The sequence below is a fragment of the Vidua chalybeata genome, chromosome 2 (assembly GCF_026979565.1).
Source record: "Vidua chalybeata isolate OUT-0048 chromosome 2, bVidCha1 merged haplotype, whole genome shotgun sequence".
Classification (NCBI taxonomy): Eukaryota; Metazoa; Chordata; class Aves; order Passeriformes; family Viduidae; genus Vidua; species Vidua chalybeata.
The window spans coordinates 10,842,616-10,861,928 of record NC_071531.1 but is presented as its reverse complement, the minus strand read 5'-3'; the positions used below and the strand labels follow the sequence as shown (position 1 = coordinate 10,861,928).

Genomic DNA, 19,313 nt, shown 5'->3' with positions numbered 1-19,313 from the left:
GAGCCAAATCCCATTGTGCCAGGCACCATGCACCCCCCAAAAAATGATATATCATCCCTACCCAGAGCACCCACAGCATGGAAAAAGAAAACAAAGAGACAAAACCCACAAGGAAACAGGGTACAGTAATGATGTCTGTGCATGGGTAGAGGTCACACTGTACCAGCAGGCTGCATACTGCAAAGAACAGTGCAGAACAAAGGCAAGGAGCATCAAAAGGGATTTAAAGGAAAACAGTGGAATGATGGAGTCAGTGTTTACAGGAAACAGCCCTCCATCATGCAGGGTGTCATGAAGCCTGCCCAAAACTGTTACCTGAGAACCTGGGAGATAGTTGCAATGCTGAAAGTGAGGTGGTAGATCAGGTGGAAACCTCAAGGGGCTCTAGTGGGAAGGGTGGGAGAAGGGAGGATGTGTCCACACAGGGAACAGCCCAAGTGATGAAGAGGGATAACATCATGCTCTGTTTCTCTAAACCATCACTACATGCTAATTCCAGTTCCTCAAGACATTTCCTTCCATGCCACCCACAGCAACAGCATATTTATGGTCTGAATATATTTAAATCTTCTGTTTTCCCTTCTCTCTATGCTTTCAAATACAGCTCTCAGTGGGCCAGTCTTTTATATTTTAAACTTCACAAGGCTGACTGTCTTCCTTTGTGGTTCCAAACCCATTTGAAGCACTTAAATAAATAATAAGCATTAATGTATCATGTACATGGACCAAGATGAATAGGGGATTGAGTGCTGAGGATTTTTATGCTTGCTCTCAGTTACTTGTCCAGTTTCTCATTAGTCTGAAATTTGAGTTTAGTATAACCTAGCTAAAAACTTATTCCACTAAAAATGCTAGCAACGAATTTCGAGAAGAAAATATCCCAACTGGTCTGCAGAAGAGAGAGCTATAGGGAAAACCAATTAGCTGTAGTTTTGTTTTCTGTTTTCTTTTAAATCTAACACTGTTTATAACCTTGACAAACAAATTAACTGATCAATATTTGAAGGCTAAGAAAAATGCAGTCTCCTAGATAGAACCCTGTAAAAAAGATGTGAAATACAAACCCTGTAATATGCCCTGAATAATAAACTGCATTAAAATTGACTTAAAATACTGCTGCAATACTTTAATTAATCAGAAACAAAGATTCTTGGTCAGAGCTTCCTTCTTAAGGTGCTTGTTTGGGAACCATCCAATGACTCCTATCACTACACTTGGGATCCATATACATGGTCTTCTAGTATAGTCAAAAATATCCCTTTTTGGATGTTTGGGGTAAAAACATCAAATCAGAACATATCTACAGTTATTCAGATAAAGTCCTTCACAATTTGATATTCATGGAAGGATTCTGTTAAATGGAACACACATTGAAACACTTCTGAAGTCTTCTGCATTAAACCCTAGTTCTCTGTTTTTTCATGTAGCTGCAGAATTTAGGAAGGCCCCCCCCTAAAATAAACAGAGAAAATCAAAAGCACAATAAAGTCCAGTCAACACTGACAAGGGGATTTGTTCAGAACAGTGAATATTGCCTTCTGCCCTAGTACATCAGTGAACTCAGTCAAATTAAATTAATTTTGGAACTCCTAAGTGAAAGGCATGCTTCTAAAATATGACCATCTATATTTTCAGCTGGAAGGCAGGGCAACAAAGGGGCAGGGGAGAGACTTTCTGTGACTCACTCAGGGATCCAGCTTCAGCCAGCAACTATACTGGCAAATCATTACCCTGCCTAGCAGACTACACTTTCTATACAGAGGTCCTCTAAGCCTCAAAAAAAAAAAAAAAAAAAAAAAAAAAAAAAAAAAAAAAAAAAATTAAGAGGATCTCTTTAATATACCATTCCTAATAGAAAAACATGAGGTGTACAGAAATGCTGCAGTGCAAGCTGCAGTCAGAATAAGAATGAGCCTCTCAAAGCGCTGCTCTCCACTTGTAGCTGCTTTAAATTTGCAGGGAAAATGCTGCAGCAATGAAAGACTTTCTGTAACACCCTAGGATCTATTTTAATTTTGCAGTCACTGTCAATTGCCAGCAGTCCCAATAGCTGCCTAGCCAGAGCTCCGTATGGCGGCTGTACAAAACCTGTGCTCCCAGAGATTAGGTGCATTAAAATGTATCAGAACTGGTTCTGAATTATATTACATGAAGATTTAAAGCCACGTGGAGAAAAGCTGGTCAGGGTCAGACAGTGTAGGACAGACAGTTCTCAACTGTCTCCTGAGCTGCTATTACAATTTTTTTAATAATCTCTAAATCCAGAAGGCAGCAGCTGAAGATTTTACATACAGGAAAAAGGCTGAATTCATACAGTTCATATCTGAAGCAACAAGATCAAGCTGTAAAGAATATTAATGGTTCTTCTCTTGAACACATTTCTGTGCAACTCACAATTTTTATGGTAATAACAGAGTGAATCATAAAGTAAAATTCATTAAGGCCTTTCCAGCTTACAAGTAACAATTTGTTATGGAGGACATTCAAATTCATTATGTTCTAGACATCTGTTTTTCAGTATTTATTCTGCAGAAACAATGGGGAAATAGGAAGTTGGGTGGTGCTAGCATTTTTATGCAATACTCGGGAGATGAGATTTTTTTCCCCTCCTTCTTCCTCTAGCGAGTAGCTGAAAAAAAATATCCTATGCTATATTAACTTTGTCTGTCCACAATAGGAAATATGTTACAAAATACAGTTGGGATTTTACGTAAAAAATGTGGAACGCTTTTAGACTGAGTCAGATAATACAGCAGAAATTTCTGATAACATTTCTGATTAGCTATATTCTGCTTATGTGCAGTGTAGGAAATTGACTGGAAATGAATTAACATTTTTAATTGAATGGTGTTTTTCAACCCCAGGTGGAAAGCTTTACATTAGCAAATACTGTTTTGGACAAACAAAACTGAGGGATGGGCTTCTTATGACTTGTTCAAGTCTAAAAATGCAGAGCAGCCAGTAACAGCAACCCTGTCTCCCCAGAGTCAGACCTAACCCTCTTCATCCTTGTCTTCCCCTCATGCATTACACTTGATTGCATTGACTATGCCAGTCAATGTTTTTAGTGTTGTGGCAAAGAATAATAAAATAAAATAACATGAATCCAGAAGTGAATTAGTGTAGTTTTATATCATCTACATGTAGTTTTATATCATCCACATTTGAACAGCATCTTCCTGATCCCTGCCCCTTAAACCATTTTAAAATAGCTTTTGAAAGCAGTTCATTGTAGGACTCTTCAACACTGCCTCCAAAGTCAGGCACAGGTTCACAAAATCCTGCTGAAATAAAACGAGAATTGCTGTTTTATGACATTTACAGCACAGCAGCTTGAGGAAGGATTTGCTAGTTCCCTTTGGCCAGCTCTCTCTTGTCAGAGCCAGGAGCAGAAGAAATATCCTATGAATAGAAACAAGGGCTGCCTGAATCTGTTAAAAGAGATCAAGTCCCTCAACAGTAACACTACACATTTTTTTCATATAGACTTGTATATATAACTATATGTATAGTTATTTGTACACAGTATTCATATTTCCTAACTGCTCAAAAATAAAAGCAATAAACAATGCTTCAAGAGCCAACTGTACAACCAATTCAAATCACAGCATTTATGGCCAAAGTCACTTTCAGGGTCCTGGCCCAGGATTTGTAACATCCAGACGCTACCTAAAAGGCCTAACAGCTCTATTTTGGATTTTATTTGCCTGAGTAAATACACCAGATTTGGACACACTTCCATGGTTTTAGAAAGCAGGTTGATCTTGCCTTACCATTGATCAAGTACAAATCTAGTAATGAAGACTATAAAATACAGAAAATTAAAATACTTTGCTTCATCAAAATGAAGCAAAACAAGGTTTAAAATACATGTATGAGTTAACTGCACATATTTTACTACTCCTTAGCTTCATCTGTTCTAGTTTTTAACATCAAGTACTCTAATTCAAGTATATCCTTGAAAGAAAGTATACTTGAAGCATTTTATAACCAAGAACCAACTATCCAACATTTTACTGAGAAATGGCAAGGGACATTTTCTTCTGAGCTGTACTCTGCTCTCTCATCACATTTCTTCAAAGTCCCAATGTCACAGTAACTCATCCAAGGCAGTGATGTGAATTCCTAGGTCCTGTTTACACTATATGAGGAAAGCATATTAATAATTTTCCACTGTGATTAAAACCGTGTGTCCTTCACTCCATATCATTTCCCTATCCTGTTTACTTAAAAAATGTACTCATCACAGAACTAAAAGGAAAGTCCTTTCACACTGGAGCAACACTGAATTCACTCAATTTTTCATGGATCTGTAGATTGCTTTGATGCATTCTGAGCTTAAGCAGAGCTATACAGTTTTCAAGTGGTCACTGGATTAAGCTCTTTCCTCTCTAAACTTAAAAGTATTTTTTCTTTGAAATCTCAAAGCAGAAATTACACACCCCTGCACCAAATAGGAAAGATGAGTCCCATGATATCCTTCTCCTCCCAAGAACTTCTACCAGCACCTTCCTGCAAATGAAGAAATCTACAGAAAGCACAAGTCACTGCTGGGGGAGGGAGAAGTAGCAGGAGGATTGGAGCAGCCTTGGGAGAAGGGGACCCAATTCTCAGGAGCAGAGGTGTGCAGCAGGCAAGGCTGCTGCCAACAGCAGGGCTGGGCTCCACCCTGCCCAAACCTCATTCCCAAGGACTCACCCTTCAAAAAGCAGGAGAGATTTCCCCCGTTATCTCTGGGAACAGTAAACATCCCCTTTTTTTCTGCTGCTGTGCAGACAGACAAGGCCGTTGCCAGGGCACTTAACCTAAGGGAGCTGGGAGAACCATTTCTGAAGCACACAATTGTTGCGACTCTGACATGACTGCAATTATATTGCTGGCTTATCATCACCAGAAAGAGGGAAGAAAAAACCAAAACTAAAGAAGTAGAATTCCTCAACGTGGGCGTACAAAGAAAGACTTAAATTAGTTTCCATGTAATGTAAACTATGAACCCCCACAATATTCTACAAAAATGTATTATCTGGCTCCAGTAACAGGAGGCTGCTGGGAGCAGCAGTACTGCCTGGCTGTCCAGCCTCACTATTTCCTGGGCTGCTCTGTGTTCCCCCCACCAACACTTCTGTGCTAGTCCCCCAGCCTGTAGATCCTGGTGCCCACCATCCTACACCAAAAGGATGTCTCAAGTGTTCCCCTTCTCCCTTCATCATCCTTTCCCCATCTCCATTCCTGGCTGTTCCTTTCTTTCATGCCTCATTCTATCCACACTGTTTCCTTCACCACTATTATTCTTACTGCTGTTCTTACTGTCATTCCCTAAGGGTCATCCTTTCCACTCCTTAATTCCTTCTCCCTCACCTTCATTAAGGCTTTCCCTATGTTTGGATTTTTGCTCCTCTGCCTAGGACTCCACCCCACCTATTCCTCTATTTCCCCATCTCATCTCAGTCTCCCTCTCCATTTCTGTCCCTCCTAGAAGCTCATCTGTTCTGCTGCAGCCCAGACTGGAAACCAGCTTGCACTCTGGGAGTTAAAATGAAGCTTCATCTGGAGAAAAAAAAGAGAGGATGATATTCCTCCTATTGCAGGTAAAAAAAAAAAAAAAATCTATTTTTCAGTGCAGGTAAGAGAAGGAAACTTCAGGTTTTCTTATGTTCTGATTTCTGAGCATGCCAAAGGTTGTGTCCAGCTGTGCTTGGGCTGTTCCTAGAAATGCCAGCAGCTGGATGTGGTACAACTTTCAGCCTGCTGGCATGTCTTCATTTCTAATGACGATGTTGCTAACTAATTTTGTTCAAATAAACAGTTATCACAAAATCACAGAATCGCAGAACAAGCTGAGTTGGAAGGAACCCACAAGAATCACTGAGTCCAACTCCCAGACCTGCACAGGACCATCTCCAAAAGAGTCTTCTTTCTACTTTAAAAAAACAAGTTTGGTGTTTTTCATCACTGTGATTTTATATTGTTTTATTCCTAGTGCAAACAAACAGAATGGCAGCCTTCTTTAAAAAAGAACTATGGTTTTGCCAGATTCTGAGGTCACTTTCCTTATCAGTTTTTCAGTGGTGTTCTAAAGTGCTGTTGACATTCACTTGGAAAAACAACAGAATCCAGTGAGTCCTAATTCCTGAGGAAGGTCATTTGTACAAAATTTATACCATGGATTTGCTGCCTAATCATTTTGTGTTGGTATTACTTGAAAGCTCAACATGGAAGTCAAGGCTTGAAAGCATCAGCAGGGTCTAACACAGCTATCAACATTACTAAGCACAGTTTATGAGCATGGGTTATTCACCCAGGACATAGCCCTGTAAAACACTCATTTTGAAATGGCATCAAATACTGATTAGACTTATAAAAGGTCATGACATAAATGACAGGAACAGTAAAATGTAAATCCTGTAGAATTAATCTGTTAAAAGAAATGTCAAAAATACAGAAAGTAAATGTCCCACCAGAACTGAAGTTTGTGTGATTTTAGAATTAGATTCTTTTCGAAGTCATTGTGTGTATGCAGTCTACTTCCAAGCATTAATATTCATTGAAAACACTTGCTGTGTTTTGCTTACTACAGAACTGAAACTACTACATAATGGAACTTGAGCAGCAGGCAAAAAAGCAAACAACTCCCCCCCTTCCCCAAGCAAACAAAAAAATCCCTCAGGGACAGTGAGGAGATGGGAAAAGAGCTTTATTCCATTGTAATGTAGAAGATGCATTTAGAGTTAATCACAGACCATACATTACCTCCCCTCCTCTACCTTTTCATTAAGCAGCTGTCTTCATCTTGTGCATTCTGCTGGTAGTTATGATAAGGATGAATAATTCTCTTAACTCTCTTCCTCCCCAGATTAAATAATTTACAAGTTTGAAAAAGAGCCTCCAGTTTGCTGTGCATTCCTCAACAGACAGGACAGGAATTCTTTCAGTACTCTTTAAAAGAAAACTGGTATTATCCATTCAAGGAGTGGAAGGAGCTTATCGAGCACTCCTCGCCCCTAGACAGCACTGCAGGCGGTCGCCTATCGCTCCCCAGGGCACCTGGCTGTCACTGGTATGTACATGCCCAAAATTCATATAAACCACTGCTGTTCACTTACATAGCAGCAATAAGCAGTTACCTACTGCTGGGCAATAGAAAACTGTAAAGCCAGGAGCTGCTGCAACAAAGACTTACACCATTTGCAGGGTTCAGTTCCAACAGGAGCCCCAGTGACAATTATCTGCTGTCTGAGCTAATTCAAACACACCTTGTCAAAGGAACAGCTTAATAAGCCAATGGCCAATACCATCACATGACCCACAGTACCCTAATCCTCATCCCAGATATTCAATCCTCCTTGGAAGTATAAGTGAGCTCAAGACAAAATACCAAGTGGAGAATTCAGAGGCAGCAAAAGATGAACTTACAAACTGGAAGCAGCTCCTAACACTCGGCTCGATGTTGCTGCCCCCGAAGGAGGCCACCTCCCCCAGCTGCCGGGGGATCTGGATGGAGTCGTGCAGCAGCAGCCCCAGCCGGCGCTGGTCACAGAAGCCAGTGGAACTTGCCACTTGTTTGAACAGGTCTGGAGGAAGGAGAAGGACACCAGAGGTCAAGCATCACCACCAGGATGTGGCAAGCAGCCCAGATTTGCGTCGTTTCCAAGGCTCACAGGTGCGGTCATCAGCCTTGGAGGACATGAACACAAATAAGACTTCCATCTGGCTGCTTCTGTTCCCATAAACACTGGGGTTTTTCTGTGAAATGTGAGTCTTGTGGTAATTTTTAATACTGTTACTGGCTTGTACCTGGGAAAAAAGGTCACTCTAACACAGCACCTGTGTCATTACTGCTAATAGAAGCAGAGACTCGATAACACAGCTAACTAAACAGCAGGATCCTTAAGCCACAACACAGATGTCTAAAAAATAATGTTTAATGGTAAAATAATTTCATACAACATAGAGCACTTTTTCAAGTCTGAGCAACCAACATACAACTCAGAGAATCCATTTCTCTTCCAGATGAGTTAAAATGATAAACAAGAGCGCCCTAACTTTGATATATAATGATCTTTTAATTTAAGAGAATTTCTAAAATAAAATAAAAAATACAATATGGCAGAACCTGCCATCCATCAGAAGTTTTAATATCATATTAATTTTACGCTTCTCAAGTGAAATGTCACTTGATGCCATGTTTTTGATATCCCTTGATGCCATGATCATTCTAGAAAAGAATCCTTACAGGACAGAATTATTATCCCTTCATAAGCTCAATTTAATTTGGTGGGAATTAATTATACTACATATATATTGAGGAGGTTATAAAACTCATAATAAAAAGAAAAAACAGGTTATCATTAAATGAAATATTTATTTGGCAACATATCTGTTGACAATACATTACCTGAATAAATTCTCCTTACTTTTCAACAGTTAAAAAAAGAAAGAGAGAGCAAAATAAGACTATAATAAAATAATGCTTTTTTTTTTGGAGTCACTTTAATATTTTACCCAACACCAGGGACACAATTATAAAGGTGCTTCAGCACTGCTTGAGATAACTTTCCTAGCATTACTTAGACACCTGTTTTCTTCCAAAGGAATAAAAGAACAGATAAAGAAAGGATTATTTTTTAATTACATGAATTTCACTCTTGCAAAGTCTAGTTTTATAATGAGTGATTCTGGGATGAATACTTCCATCACCTCTGCAAGCCTTAAGACTTGTGCTCTAGCACAGCCAACTCTGCCCTGCTGCACAAATGAGACAAAAAATTGTAAGGGGTGCAAGTCATTGCATACTTGCAGCAATACTAATGGCAACTGCACTATGACTTCAGCATGGATGGCAAAGCCAGACCACAGCATGATAGACACAATTCCTTCCTCTCCCACAGCTATTCAGCTTGCAATTTCCCGGTCATTAAAACATTAACTGTCCTCAGCAAGGTTATGGGACACTTAATAGGTTATGCATTACTGTGCACATGCATTGCAGGAGAATCTAAAATATGAATAAATGTTTTCCTTATAACTTTGATAATCTTAGATGAAGTATCATTTTGAAAAATATTTGTACTAATTTTCTTAAAAGATTTTCTGAATTCTTTTTCTTAACACCCACATGAAACATCTAGAAATCTAAACTGTGACATTCATTGTGATTGCCCTAAAATCTGATCCAATTACACATTGTCATGCCCAGACCCCGCTGTTGGTACTGTCTGTTTTCTCTTTAGAGTTCTTCAGCTTGCATTAGTAGAGAGTGAAATGATAACAATTGATGAAGAACTGCTATGGTATTGGGTCAAACCCTATAGGTTGGATTTTCAGTGGTATTTTTAAGTGCATGAATGAATTATCAGTTAATTCAACAAGAAAGTTACTCCTGAGAACTACATTTATCAGTAGTTCTTTTCTGGATCCTAGTCTCACTAGTGAACTGACTTATTAGTCAGGTAAAACTTAGTCTGCAAGTGGAATTTTTCCAAGTATTTCCTCTCTTAAAATACACAAAATTTGCCCACCTTTAATATTTATTTATTATAATTTATTTATTTAAAGGTAGTAACTATATTTAAACACAATGTACATGATAAGACTAACCACAATGTGGGAATAATTTAAAAAAGTTAATAGATTTGAAAATAGTGTCATGGAAGTGTCCTGTAGACATGCATCTTTGTGTATAAAGGTGTGCTGAACCAGTGGTGTCCAAAGGGGTTCTTGTGCCCCAGGGAATGTTCAAGACAATCCATTAGGGTGGAGTAAAGAAATACTTTTTGTACAGATAATAAATTCAATTGAAAGTTTCAAAATAGTGTTTATTTAATCTTTATCACATCCTTCTTAACTTTCTTCTTTTGGTGTGCTTTATGTAGACAATAAATTAGTACAGCAGTACATGTACATAATTTATAAATAGATCTACATCTATTGGAGGTGCATGGTCAAAATTTTTTCTGCTGGGAGGGGTGTGATCAAAAATGTTTGGCAATTGCAGTGCTAAATTACCTAAAACTACAGAGAACAAATAACTTAAAAGTACAAGGTGAAACAACACACTTTGCATCTGCAATATCTAAAATAATGTTTCTGTATGCTATTTAAATGTTTATTCAATAAATAAACAGGAGGAATAAAACAGGAACACAAACATAAGGTAAACCCAAAATAATTACATCGACTTACATCTATATTTATCTTCCAGGTGTGCTTTACAAAGGGATACGACACCAGTTTTGAAGGATAAGACACGGATCCTTCCTGTTCGACCCCTAATGGAAAAGAAACATTGGCTGATAATAAAATCCATTCATGTCATAATTTCTTTCCTATAACCAAGTTTACTGCAGTACTGTAGACTTCATAAATTAAATCTCACAGAGAATACTCAAGCTGGATGGTTATTAATTAAGCTAGAAAAATAAAACATTGCTGTGGCTTCACAGGCACATGAACTGCAGTGTGCTGTTGTATCAATTCTACATGAAATGGTCTTGATAGGAAATAACTACTCATCTCCTTTTTTATAAAAAAGTGAGTAAAGGGTCTTTACACTATGCTTCCTTGAACAAGCTTCTCTATGAACTGCTGCTGAGTGATTCTCAGAGGAGACGAGGTCCCCGAGAGAACAGCAAACTAGTTCTTTTGCCGTAGACAATATAGCTTTACTTCCACCAGAAATCCGATGTAGCAGTTGTTTTTAGAAAGCCTTTGCTTACTGTCTGTCAGCCATGCCCTGACTTGCCTGAAAAGGCAACAGGAAGCCAAGCACGAAAATGCAGCCTCTGCCAGAAGCATGCAGTGACAGAGACACTTGTAATATGTTCAGGTGAAAGATAAAGCCTGCCTAGAAATCATGGCAAGGCAGGCAGGTTGTACAGTTATGCCATTAACACCTTGGTGTGGCTCCTGAGCTCTTCCTGGCAGCGCTCAAACCTCTCCTGTGCAGTGCCAAGGGGCTGAGACACTCCAACCAGCCCCTGCTGCCTGTCAACCTCCCCCCCACACTCACTCCTGCCTTGTAACATGCCCACGCTACTACTTCTGCTTTCTAATGTGACAGCGAGAACAACATCCTCCTCTGAGCTGCAGGCAACGCAGTGACAAACCTTCACATCTTCTCTCAGTCATCTGCTTTAACTCAACTTACTTCCAGTTGCTGGCTTCCCCCCCAGACTTTTGTTTCTGATAGCTTTTCAAATATGTAACATCTATTGCAAACAAAGACATACACAAAAGAGGAAGCTAATGCCTAAACCCAGCATTTTTGAAGCAGAGACTTATCAACAGCTTTGAAGCGTCGCCAGTCAGGCCCCCACTGGGAAGAAGCTAAATCAAGTAGAGGCAGGCCATGGTCATGCATCAGGCTGCACCACAGGTAAAGACGCGTGTGGTCTTTTCAATCCTGTGAAAGAGCTGAGGAGCCAGCGGTGCTCATTTACCCACACATCTCCCCTGCAAACCCTATAAAAGGTACAGACAGAAACCTGTGGACAAAGCCAAATTTAGAATTTGAAGCTTTTTATTAAAGAATCTTGCTTTTTTCATCATGAATAAGAAGCATTTGTAGTTTACCTATGCTTTCCACACTCTGGTCCTCTCACTCTTCTCCCTCAAATCTTTTCCAAATTAATTATCATCTGTGCCCTAAGAAACTCCTCCTGATGAATACCAGACTCATGCAAATTATACAAGAGAAGAATATAGAATAATGATTGCTCTGCAAGGCAATTAAATTGGAACTTGTACGAATCATGAGTTGTTCAGTTCACTCTCCTCTCCTCCCAAGTCAAACCAATAATTTAGCAAGCTACTGCAAATGAGCATGAGTGACTGATCAATTAAAACAAATCCGAAATGTGCTGGATTTGCAGAGCTGTACCCATAATTAGATCAGTCATTGACTGTGAATTTGATTAATATCTTTACAAATGACAGTTTTCAATTATAAGAAAAGTAAAGATGCAGTACATTTAATTAAACGTCTCTGGTAGCGCTGTGCACTTTGGATGATCTCTGCCTATTAAGTTTACAATGAAAACTAAACACATGTAACCTCAAGGTCACCTCTCTTACCAGTGTAATTCAAACCTGAATTTTGGTAAAATAGCTACAAGCTTTCCTCACACATAAAACACCTCTGTGTTCCATTGTGCTCTGCAATATGCAGCTCCCCAGCATACCTAGGGAATTGCCTGGAGGCAGAGAATTATAATTTCTAATGTTGTACTTGCAGCACAGTGCAACATAACGAAAGCTAGACTGGACATGGCTAGTGTACACGTCACATCCAAACTGGACAGTTCAGCTTAGGAGCAGCTTGTGGAATGACCTTTAGTTCCCTCTCTGCCTCTTATGTGACTGATACAGAATAATATCCCTAACACACATTTTGTTTTCACTAACTGGAAGTCTTCATCTGTATGTTATTTATGGTTCATGGTAACTAAGAACTGGATCACTGTTCTGTGAAAGCCAAAGCAGATTAAACAAATAAAATCTGGCTCTTGAATGAATATTCCCTAGTACTGGTAAACTAAAAGAAATGTAATGTAATCTGGGTAATCCACAGGATACTGCACGTGCTGCAGGGGATGTCACAAAAAACTGACTTAATGGAGGTGATCCTTCAGGAAGACATGATTTGTACAAATCTGTACTTCTTTTTGCAGGTGATCACTGAAGCTTCACTGCTGTGACAAAGGGTGGATGGAAGAACAATGTTATGGCCCTATAACAACAGTATGGTTCAAAATGTCAATGGAAATACAGTAATTGTCCCATGACCTTCTAATTCTACAGGTACATGTTTATTCTCACACAGAAATGAGCATGTCTGGTTGGAAGTGGCCGATAAAAACTTTATGAACACACAACTGACTTTTTAAAAATGAAATTCACCAAATACAAATATAATGGCTTATTCTAAAATGAGCTTACAAACATATGTTGGAATTTGCCTATGCATCGTGCGTAGTATCATTAACCCACTTAAAAGGAATACCCATACATTTTCTTCAGGTATATTTTAGTCTGTTGTGTTTATACTGATGGGCACACTTTCTAAAATTAAATTTTGAATTGTTTCTCAAATCTTCTTACAGCGAAGGATTATAAGCACATTAGACAAGAGATGACTCTCTTCCACCTTTGAAAAAGAATGACAGATTGAAAGCTATAGAAAATTAACATATTTGAAAAGGTTTAATATCCAGAGGTATAGACAGTCAAGAGTTTATACAGTGTTCATTCTGTTACTTCTTGATAATTCTCTTGACTTTCTTTATCAAAATAAATTAAAATGCAATGTAAAGTCATGACCTACTGTGGACAGACATGCAGTCACAAATTGGTCTGAACACAAAAATCTGCTTAAAGTGTTGTTTTCCAGCTCTCTCATTACATAGTAAATCCAGGATTGTAAGCCTAACCAAGGGCTGTATTGATTCAGCTAAATGCAGCCATTAAACCATTAGGTTTATTAAACTTTCACTTCAACTACCCTTTTTTTTCAGCTCCAAGCCACCCATGCTATAATGAGGCAAACAGCCCAGTACACCTTCCCCCTCCCCTTGTGCTACTGGGAAAGCTCCTGGAGCTTTCCCATGTCCAGAGCCCCCCATACATACGTGTCGTAGACATTCAGAAGCCAGTTGAGGCACATGTCCACACAGAGGGGAACATTGACCAGGTTATTGTGCTCTTGCTCCAGTCGATCGTAAATGGTGGTCAGGCAGTTAATGATCTGCAGAATATCCATTGGCTGGTCGTTCTGTTTGAGGTTGTGCTGGTCCAAGGCATCACAGGCAGCAGACAGACTCAGGAGATCCACTGTGGGAATAAAAAAAATACATAACCATTAAAACAGAAGAGAAACAGTGGTTGTATTACCCACATCCAAAAAGTAAATAGAGCACTGCACTTGACTTACGTGACTGGCCAGAGGATGTAAAATGTCCTCTGAAAGTCACATGCAAGACTGGTTTCAGGACTCCTACAGATGCACTGTAATTTAGCTGTGGCCTTAGAGACCAGTGTGTATCAGTTTAATTTTTAGCTGTAAAGTACTTATTATACTCTTGGGTCCTATGGAAATATTACACAAATTACTGTGCAAGTAAGAACTATGTATTTCGTGCTTTATATTCCTACAGATAGACATGCTAATACTTGATTACTGCATTCACCAAACGTGCTCTCACCATAGCACAGGTCATCAGCTTTCCTGAGATACACTGCCCATTTCTTAGAGAAGGCAAGCAATCTTAACCAAACCAAACTCCACAAGGAATATGCAAACAAATCAGAGCTGAACTGTGATTAACCTCTCTGTTACTCTTCTTCTAGTGAGGACAGTGAAAAGAAGGTTCTGGAAACACTAAATGTCCTGTTTCAATATTTATTAATTAAATATAGCAATTTTTAATTCTCAATAGCATTTATAATTATAAATACCTCTATGGCATTACAGAGTAATGCATGTTCAAACTTATTAGTCAACATGCAACAGAGTTTTTTGTCACAGACATTTAAAAACTTGATTTTTTTTCCAGTTTATGTCAGTTGAATTTTGAAACATGGATGCCCAGGGCAAAACTGAACTTCCCTTTCTCTGCTCTTAACCTCTGCAAACTAATATCACCAAGCAGCAACACACTTAGAGCATACAAAATCATGGGATGTTGGTTTACAAAGTAAGGCAGGAACAAGAACAAAGGAAATCAGAAAGATGAAATTCTTGATGACAATCTTCCAGCAGCCACAGGAAAACACTTCCTAACTCCTAGCAGTGAACTTCCAGGGTGTGAGCAATGGGGATGTTGTTAATCCTGCTTATACCATGAGCAGTCACATAGCGCAGCATGATATAATATGACCCAAGGCAGTAGCATCTGGTCCAAAATGAACTGCCCAAAATCATCCAGGAAATTCTTCTCAAAACTGGAAAATGAACTGACTCAACTTTAAGACCAGTTTTTCTCTCACTGGAATAAAAAATGTTCTTTCTTGAGTTCTGGTAAGCAGCATCTCTTAATAACATCAATAAAAAAAAAAAAAAAAAAAACAACCCTACATAATGAGCAGAGGCTAAATGCAGAACACCATATAGGAATTTTTTTAGAACTTGATCCTGTTTAAGGGCCCATTTGGCAAATTTACACTTGAGTATCCTATTTTACCCAGGATGAAACTGCCCCTTTGATGTCCTAGTGGGAGATGAGAAATACTTTAGCTGCCCACAGGGCTGGCTCGCAATGCTGCTTGGACACTACGCTGGGATTTTGTAATTGCCAAAAGAATTTCAAGAGTATACATTTAATTGGAAATCAATAGGGACTTGCTTCTGCTACTAAATCCCTTAAGCACTTCTGAAAATTTCATCCAGTGGGCCTAACATACCTAGTGATAGAGTGAATAAGGAAACCTTGGAACGTTATCCTTATTATTATACCAAGAAATTTAACTTTGACTCCATGATTTTGCGCAGTGTTTTATTGGAGTTTTAGGTTTTTTTCACTTTAGCATATAGATATTTATTAAAGTAAAGTAATTTGGAATATTATGTTTAATCTACTAGCATAAAAAATATAGCTATGCTAAGGTCAGTGTTATATTCTGCAAAAGCATCAGATCCGTTCCTGAGCATCTCAGAAAGATGTTTTTCTTCTAAGAATTCATTAGTCAAATTGAAAATAGAGCACAGCCCTCACAACACCTATAACTGAGCTTTAGGCTGAACTCTCAGTTCCTTTGAGAGTACGAATCAACGGTAATTAAATGAACCCCTCAAGGCGTCTGAGTGGCAGCATAATTATATATGCAGCTACTGCTAAACATGGGTCATTCCACTTTGCGAAAGCTCTTCCCGTTAATAAATAGCACATTCTGAAAAGCCTTTCAGCCCACTCTTCATCAACCTTCTGTCCTATCCTGAAGTTTGTAATACACAATTATCTCCTAACAAGCAAAAAGCACTTGCCAACACGTTCTGCTTTAGGGAACCTCTTTTTGTGGGGAAAAGGAAGGCTCTGGCCTTCATCACATTAAGATCCTCCTTCATCTTTCCCACCAAGACTTAAGAAATGTGTGTGTGGGGTCCTTTCCCAGAACACAGAACTGCATATTTACTTCCTAAAAGCAGATATGGAGGTCCTGTGAATGACCAACTTGCACAAGACAAGCTCCACAGTCAGATATGTATTGGAGAGCTGATTATTTGGCACCATGCAGTGATTTGAAAAGCTTTACTTGAAATAAACCACACCATTTTATGCTTTGCACTTCTGGTTCTCTGGGACAGGTCCTCTGCCACCCTTTTACACTTTTCTACTTAAAATTCCAAAACTGCCTCCAAAATCTGTGTGACCAGTGGCTTCTAGCTTACTTTGAAGTCTAAATAATTTATATAAATATTTCTTTGGCCTCTAAGGCAGTAGAGAAGAGGTTAGGATGTTTTTAACTAGACACTGCCAGATTGCAGGAAAAGTATAAAAGACAACATGGAATAAGTAACCAGTTGAAGGACAGAAATGACAATTAACAGGCAGGAGAAAGTGCACTCTAGAGGTCACAAACTGAACTTAGGGAAAATCAACATATGGCTGGTAATAAAAAGTATAAATGGTTCTCCCAGAATGCAAGACCATCTTCTCTGTAACCTGCTGCTGCTGGCTGACACATTAAAAAAATACATTTAATCTAGTCTGCATACAATTAAAGGAAAAAAGACCCCTAGCAGAAGTTCCTGAATATTTTCTTTAGCTGCATTTCCAAGAAAAATTTGTGAATACATCTCATTTTACTGATATCACGATGTCCTGATGTGGTTTGCACTTGAAGATCGGATCTTTAGAAGTAGCAAAACAAGAAAGTCATCATGCTTTGATGTGATTATCAAAGGAATCAGTACATTTAAAAAAACTGGTGCAATTGTTACACCTGGCATGCTCACAACAATTTTGAAGTCTGAAATGATAAAGCCACACACTAAATAACATATAAGCATTTACTTGTTAAGGATTGCTATTTTCCACATTCTTCTTTAGGTTTAACATCCTTTTGTCTTAATATTCATTGAGCTGATTTATGAACTAATAAGAAGTTAAGTACAACTCCCTTTCTCAAGTGTTTCTATTCTTGACACTGAGAAACAGGCTGTACCTTTACTTCTGCAGGCCTTCTATAAAAAACACATTTTTAGAGTACTCCTCAGTAGACAAAATTGCTGTTTTCTATGAAGTTTGCAGAAAAGAAGATATATAGATATATATAGGCATATACCGATATATATATATATATATATCTAAAAACTCCTGAAATTTTAAAACAGAAATGAAAAGTAAGAGCTGAAAGCAGCACCCACTGCAAATGGGATTTTGGCTTTGCGTAGGAGCCCTGAAACCCAGCACTCTGCTTTAATTCTACTATTGCCAAAATGTAGAAAAATAATTTTGTAATGAGTTGAGGTTTTAAAAAAACCCTAACTGAACTGAGTTCACAAGCGACACTGAAATGATAGAATACACAAATACAATGATGGTGTCTCCAGGCAAAAATATTTGTAAGAACAAAGCCTGCTAACCAAATTCTTTAAATACTTCTCCTTAGATACAAGCAGGAAGAATGTGCTAGAGTAATCAGTGTAAGCGCCACTGCACGTCTCCGAGAGCATCAATTCTCTGAAAATTTACCTAAATGTAACCTCAAGAGATGAACTGACTTCAGCTTGCTCAGCTGGACAGGGGAGGGAAAATTCACTGAAAGGCTCATGGGTCGAAATAAGGACAGGGAGGGATCACTCACGAGTTACTGTCACAGGCAAAATAGACTCGACTCGGGATAATCAACTGAATTCATCACCAATCAAATCAGAGGAGGATAATGACTAATAGATCTTAAATCTTAAAACACATCTCCCAACTCCTCCCAACTTCACTCCCATATTCTCTACCTCCTCCCCTGCAGCAGCAGCAGGGGAATGGGGGCTGCATTCAATTCATCACACGTTGTTTCTGCTGCTGCTTTCTCCTCAGTGGGAGGATTCCTCACACTCTTCCCCTGATCCACTGCACAGTCTCCCACGGGAGACAGTCCTCTACAAACTGCTCCAACGCAAGTTCTTCCCACTGGCTGCAGTTCTTCACAAACTGCTCCTGAGTGGATCCCTCCCACAGGATTCAGTCCTTGGGGAACAGACAGTGCTGCCAGCAAACCTGCTCCAGCGTGGGCTCCTCACCAAGAGTTCACAATTCCTGCCATGAGCCTGCTCCAGCGTGCATTTCACATTGGTCACAGCCTCCTTCGGGCACCCACCTGCTCTGGCATGGGGTTCTCCACAGGCTGCAGGTGGGTATTTGATCCACTGGGGAGCTCTACAGGCAGCAGAGGCACAGCTGCCTCACCATGGTCTTTTCCACATGCTGCAGAGGAATCTCAGCTCTGGTGCCAGGAGCATCTCCTCCCCCTCCTTCTGCACTGACCTTGGTGTCTGCAGAATTGTTTCTCTCACATATTTCCCCTCCTCTTTCCCAGCCACTGTTGTGCAGCAGATTTTTTCCCACACCCTTCTCAACTACATTACCCCACAGGCACTACCACTGCCACTGATGGGCTTGGCCTTGGCCAGCAGCAGGTCTGTCCTGCAGGTGGCTGGCATTGGCTCTGTCAGACATGGGGTACATTTCTAGCAGCTTCCTAGAGCAACCACCCCTGGAGATACCCCCTACCAAAACCTGGCCACACAACCTCAATGCAAAAGTCCAAGATGAGTCCAGAATTATTTAATGGAAGGAATCAGTTATTGAAAAACACCTGAAGGAGCAGAGTCACAGCCAGCACAGGTTTGGGATGGGAAAGTCCTGCTTAACAAATTTAATTTCCTTTCACATAGTCACACAGAATCATAAAATATTAGGTTGGAAGAGACCTTCAAGACCATTGAGTCCAATCCATGCCCTAACACCTCAACTAAACCATGGCACTGAGTATTTTTTTAAACACATCCAGTCTTTTTTTAAACACATCCAGGGATGGTGACTCCCTGGGCAGACCATTCCAGTACTTTATGACATAGTAACCCAGATAATTGACCAGTGGAAGCCAGTTCATGAAATCTTTTTGGATTTCAGTAAAATTTTCAATACTGTTTCTCACAGGATCTTTCTGGACAAAATGTCCAGCCCCCAGCTGGAAAAACACACCGTGTGATGGGCGAGCAGCTGACTCACAGATGGGGCACAAAAGGTTACAGTGAACAGGGGGACATCAGAGTGGTGAGCTGTCACTAAGGGGACTCCACAGGGCTCCATCCCCAGCCC

The 19,313-nt window shown here is 39.5% G+C and overlaps 1 protein-coding gene across 8 annotated transcripts in view; it reads right to left on the bottom strand.

The window, feature by feature from the left end:
* DMD (dystrophin) overlaps positions 1 to 19,313 on the bottom strand; it is a 567,421-nt gene that overhangs the window by 44,927 nt on the left and 503,181 nt on the right. For all 8 annotated transcript variants that reach the window (XM_053931535.1, XM_053931545.1, XM_053931553.1 and 5 more), the window contains 3 exons: positions 13,626 to 13,827; positions 10,183 to 10,268; positions 7,414 to 7,571 (listed from right to left, as the gene is read on the bottom strand). In XM_053931535.1, the coding sequence (XP_053787510.1) occupies positions 7,414 to 7,571; positions 10,183 to 10,268; positions 13,626 to 13,827 (446 nt within the window). The remainder of the gene's footprint in view (positions 1 to 7,413; positions 7,572 to 10,182; positions 10,269 to 13,625; positions 13,828 to 19,313) is intronic.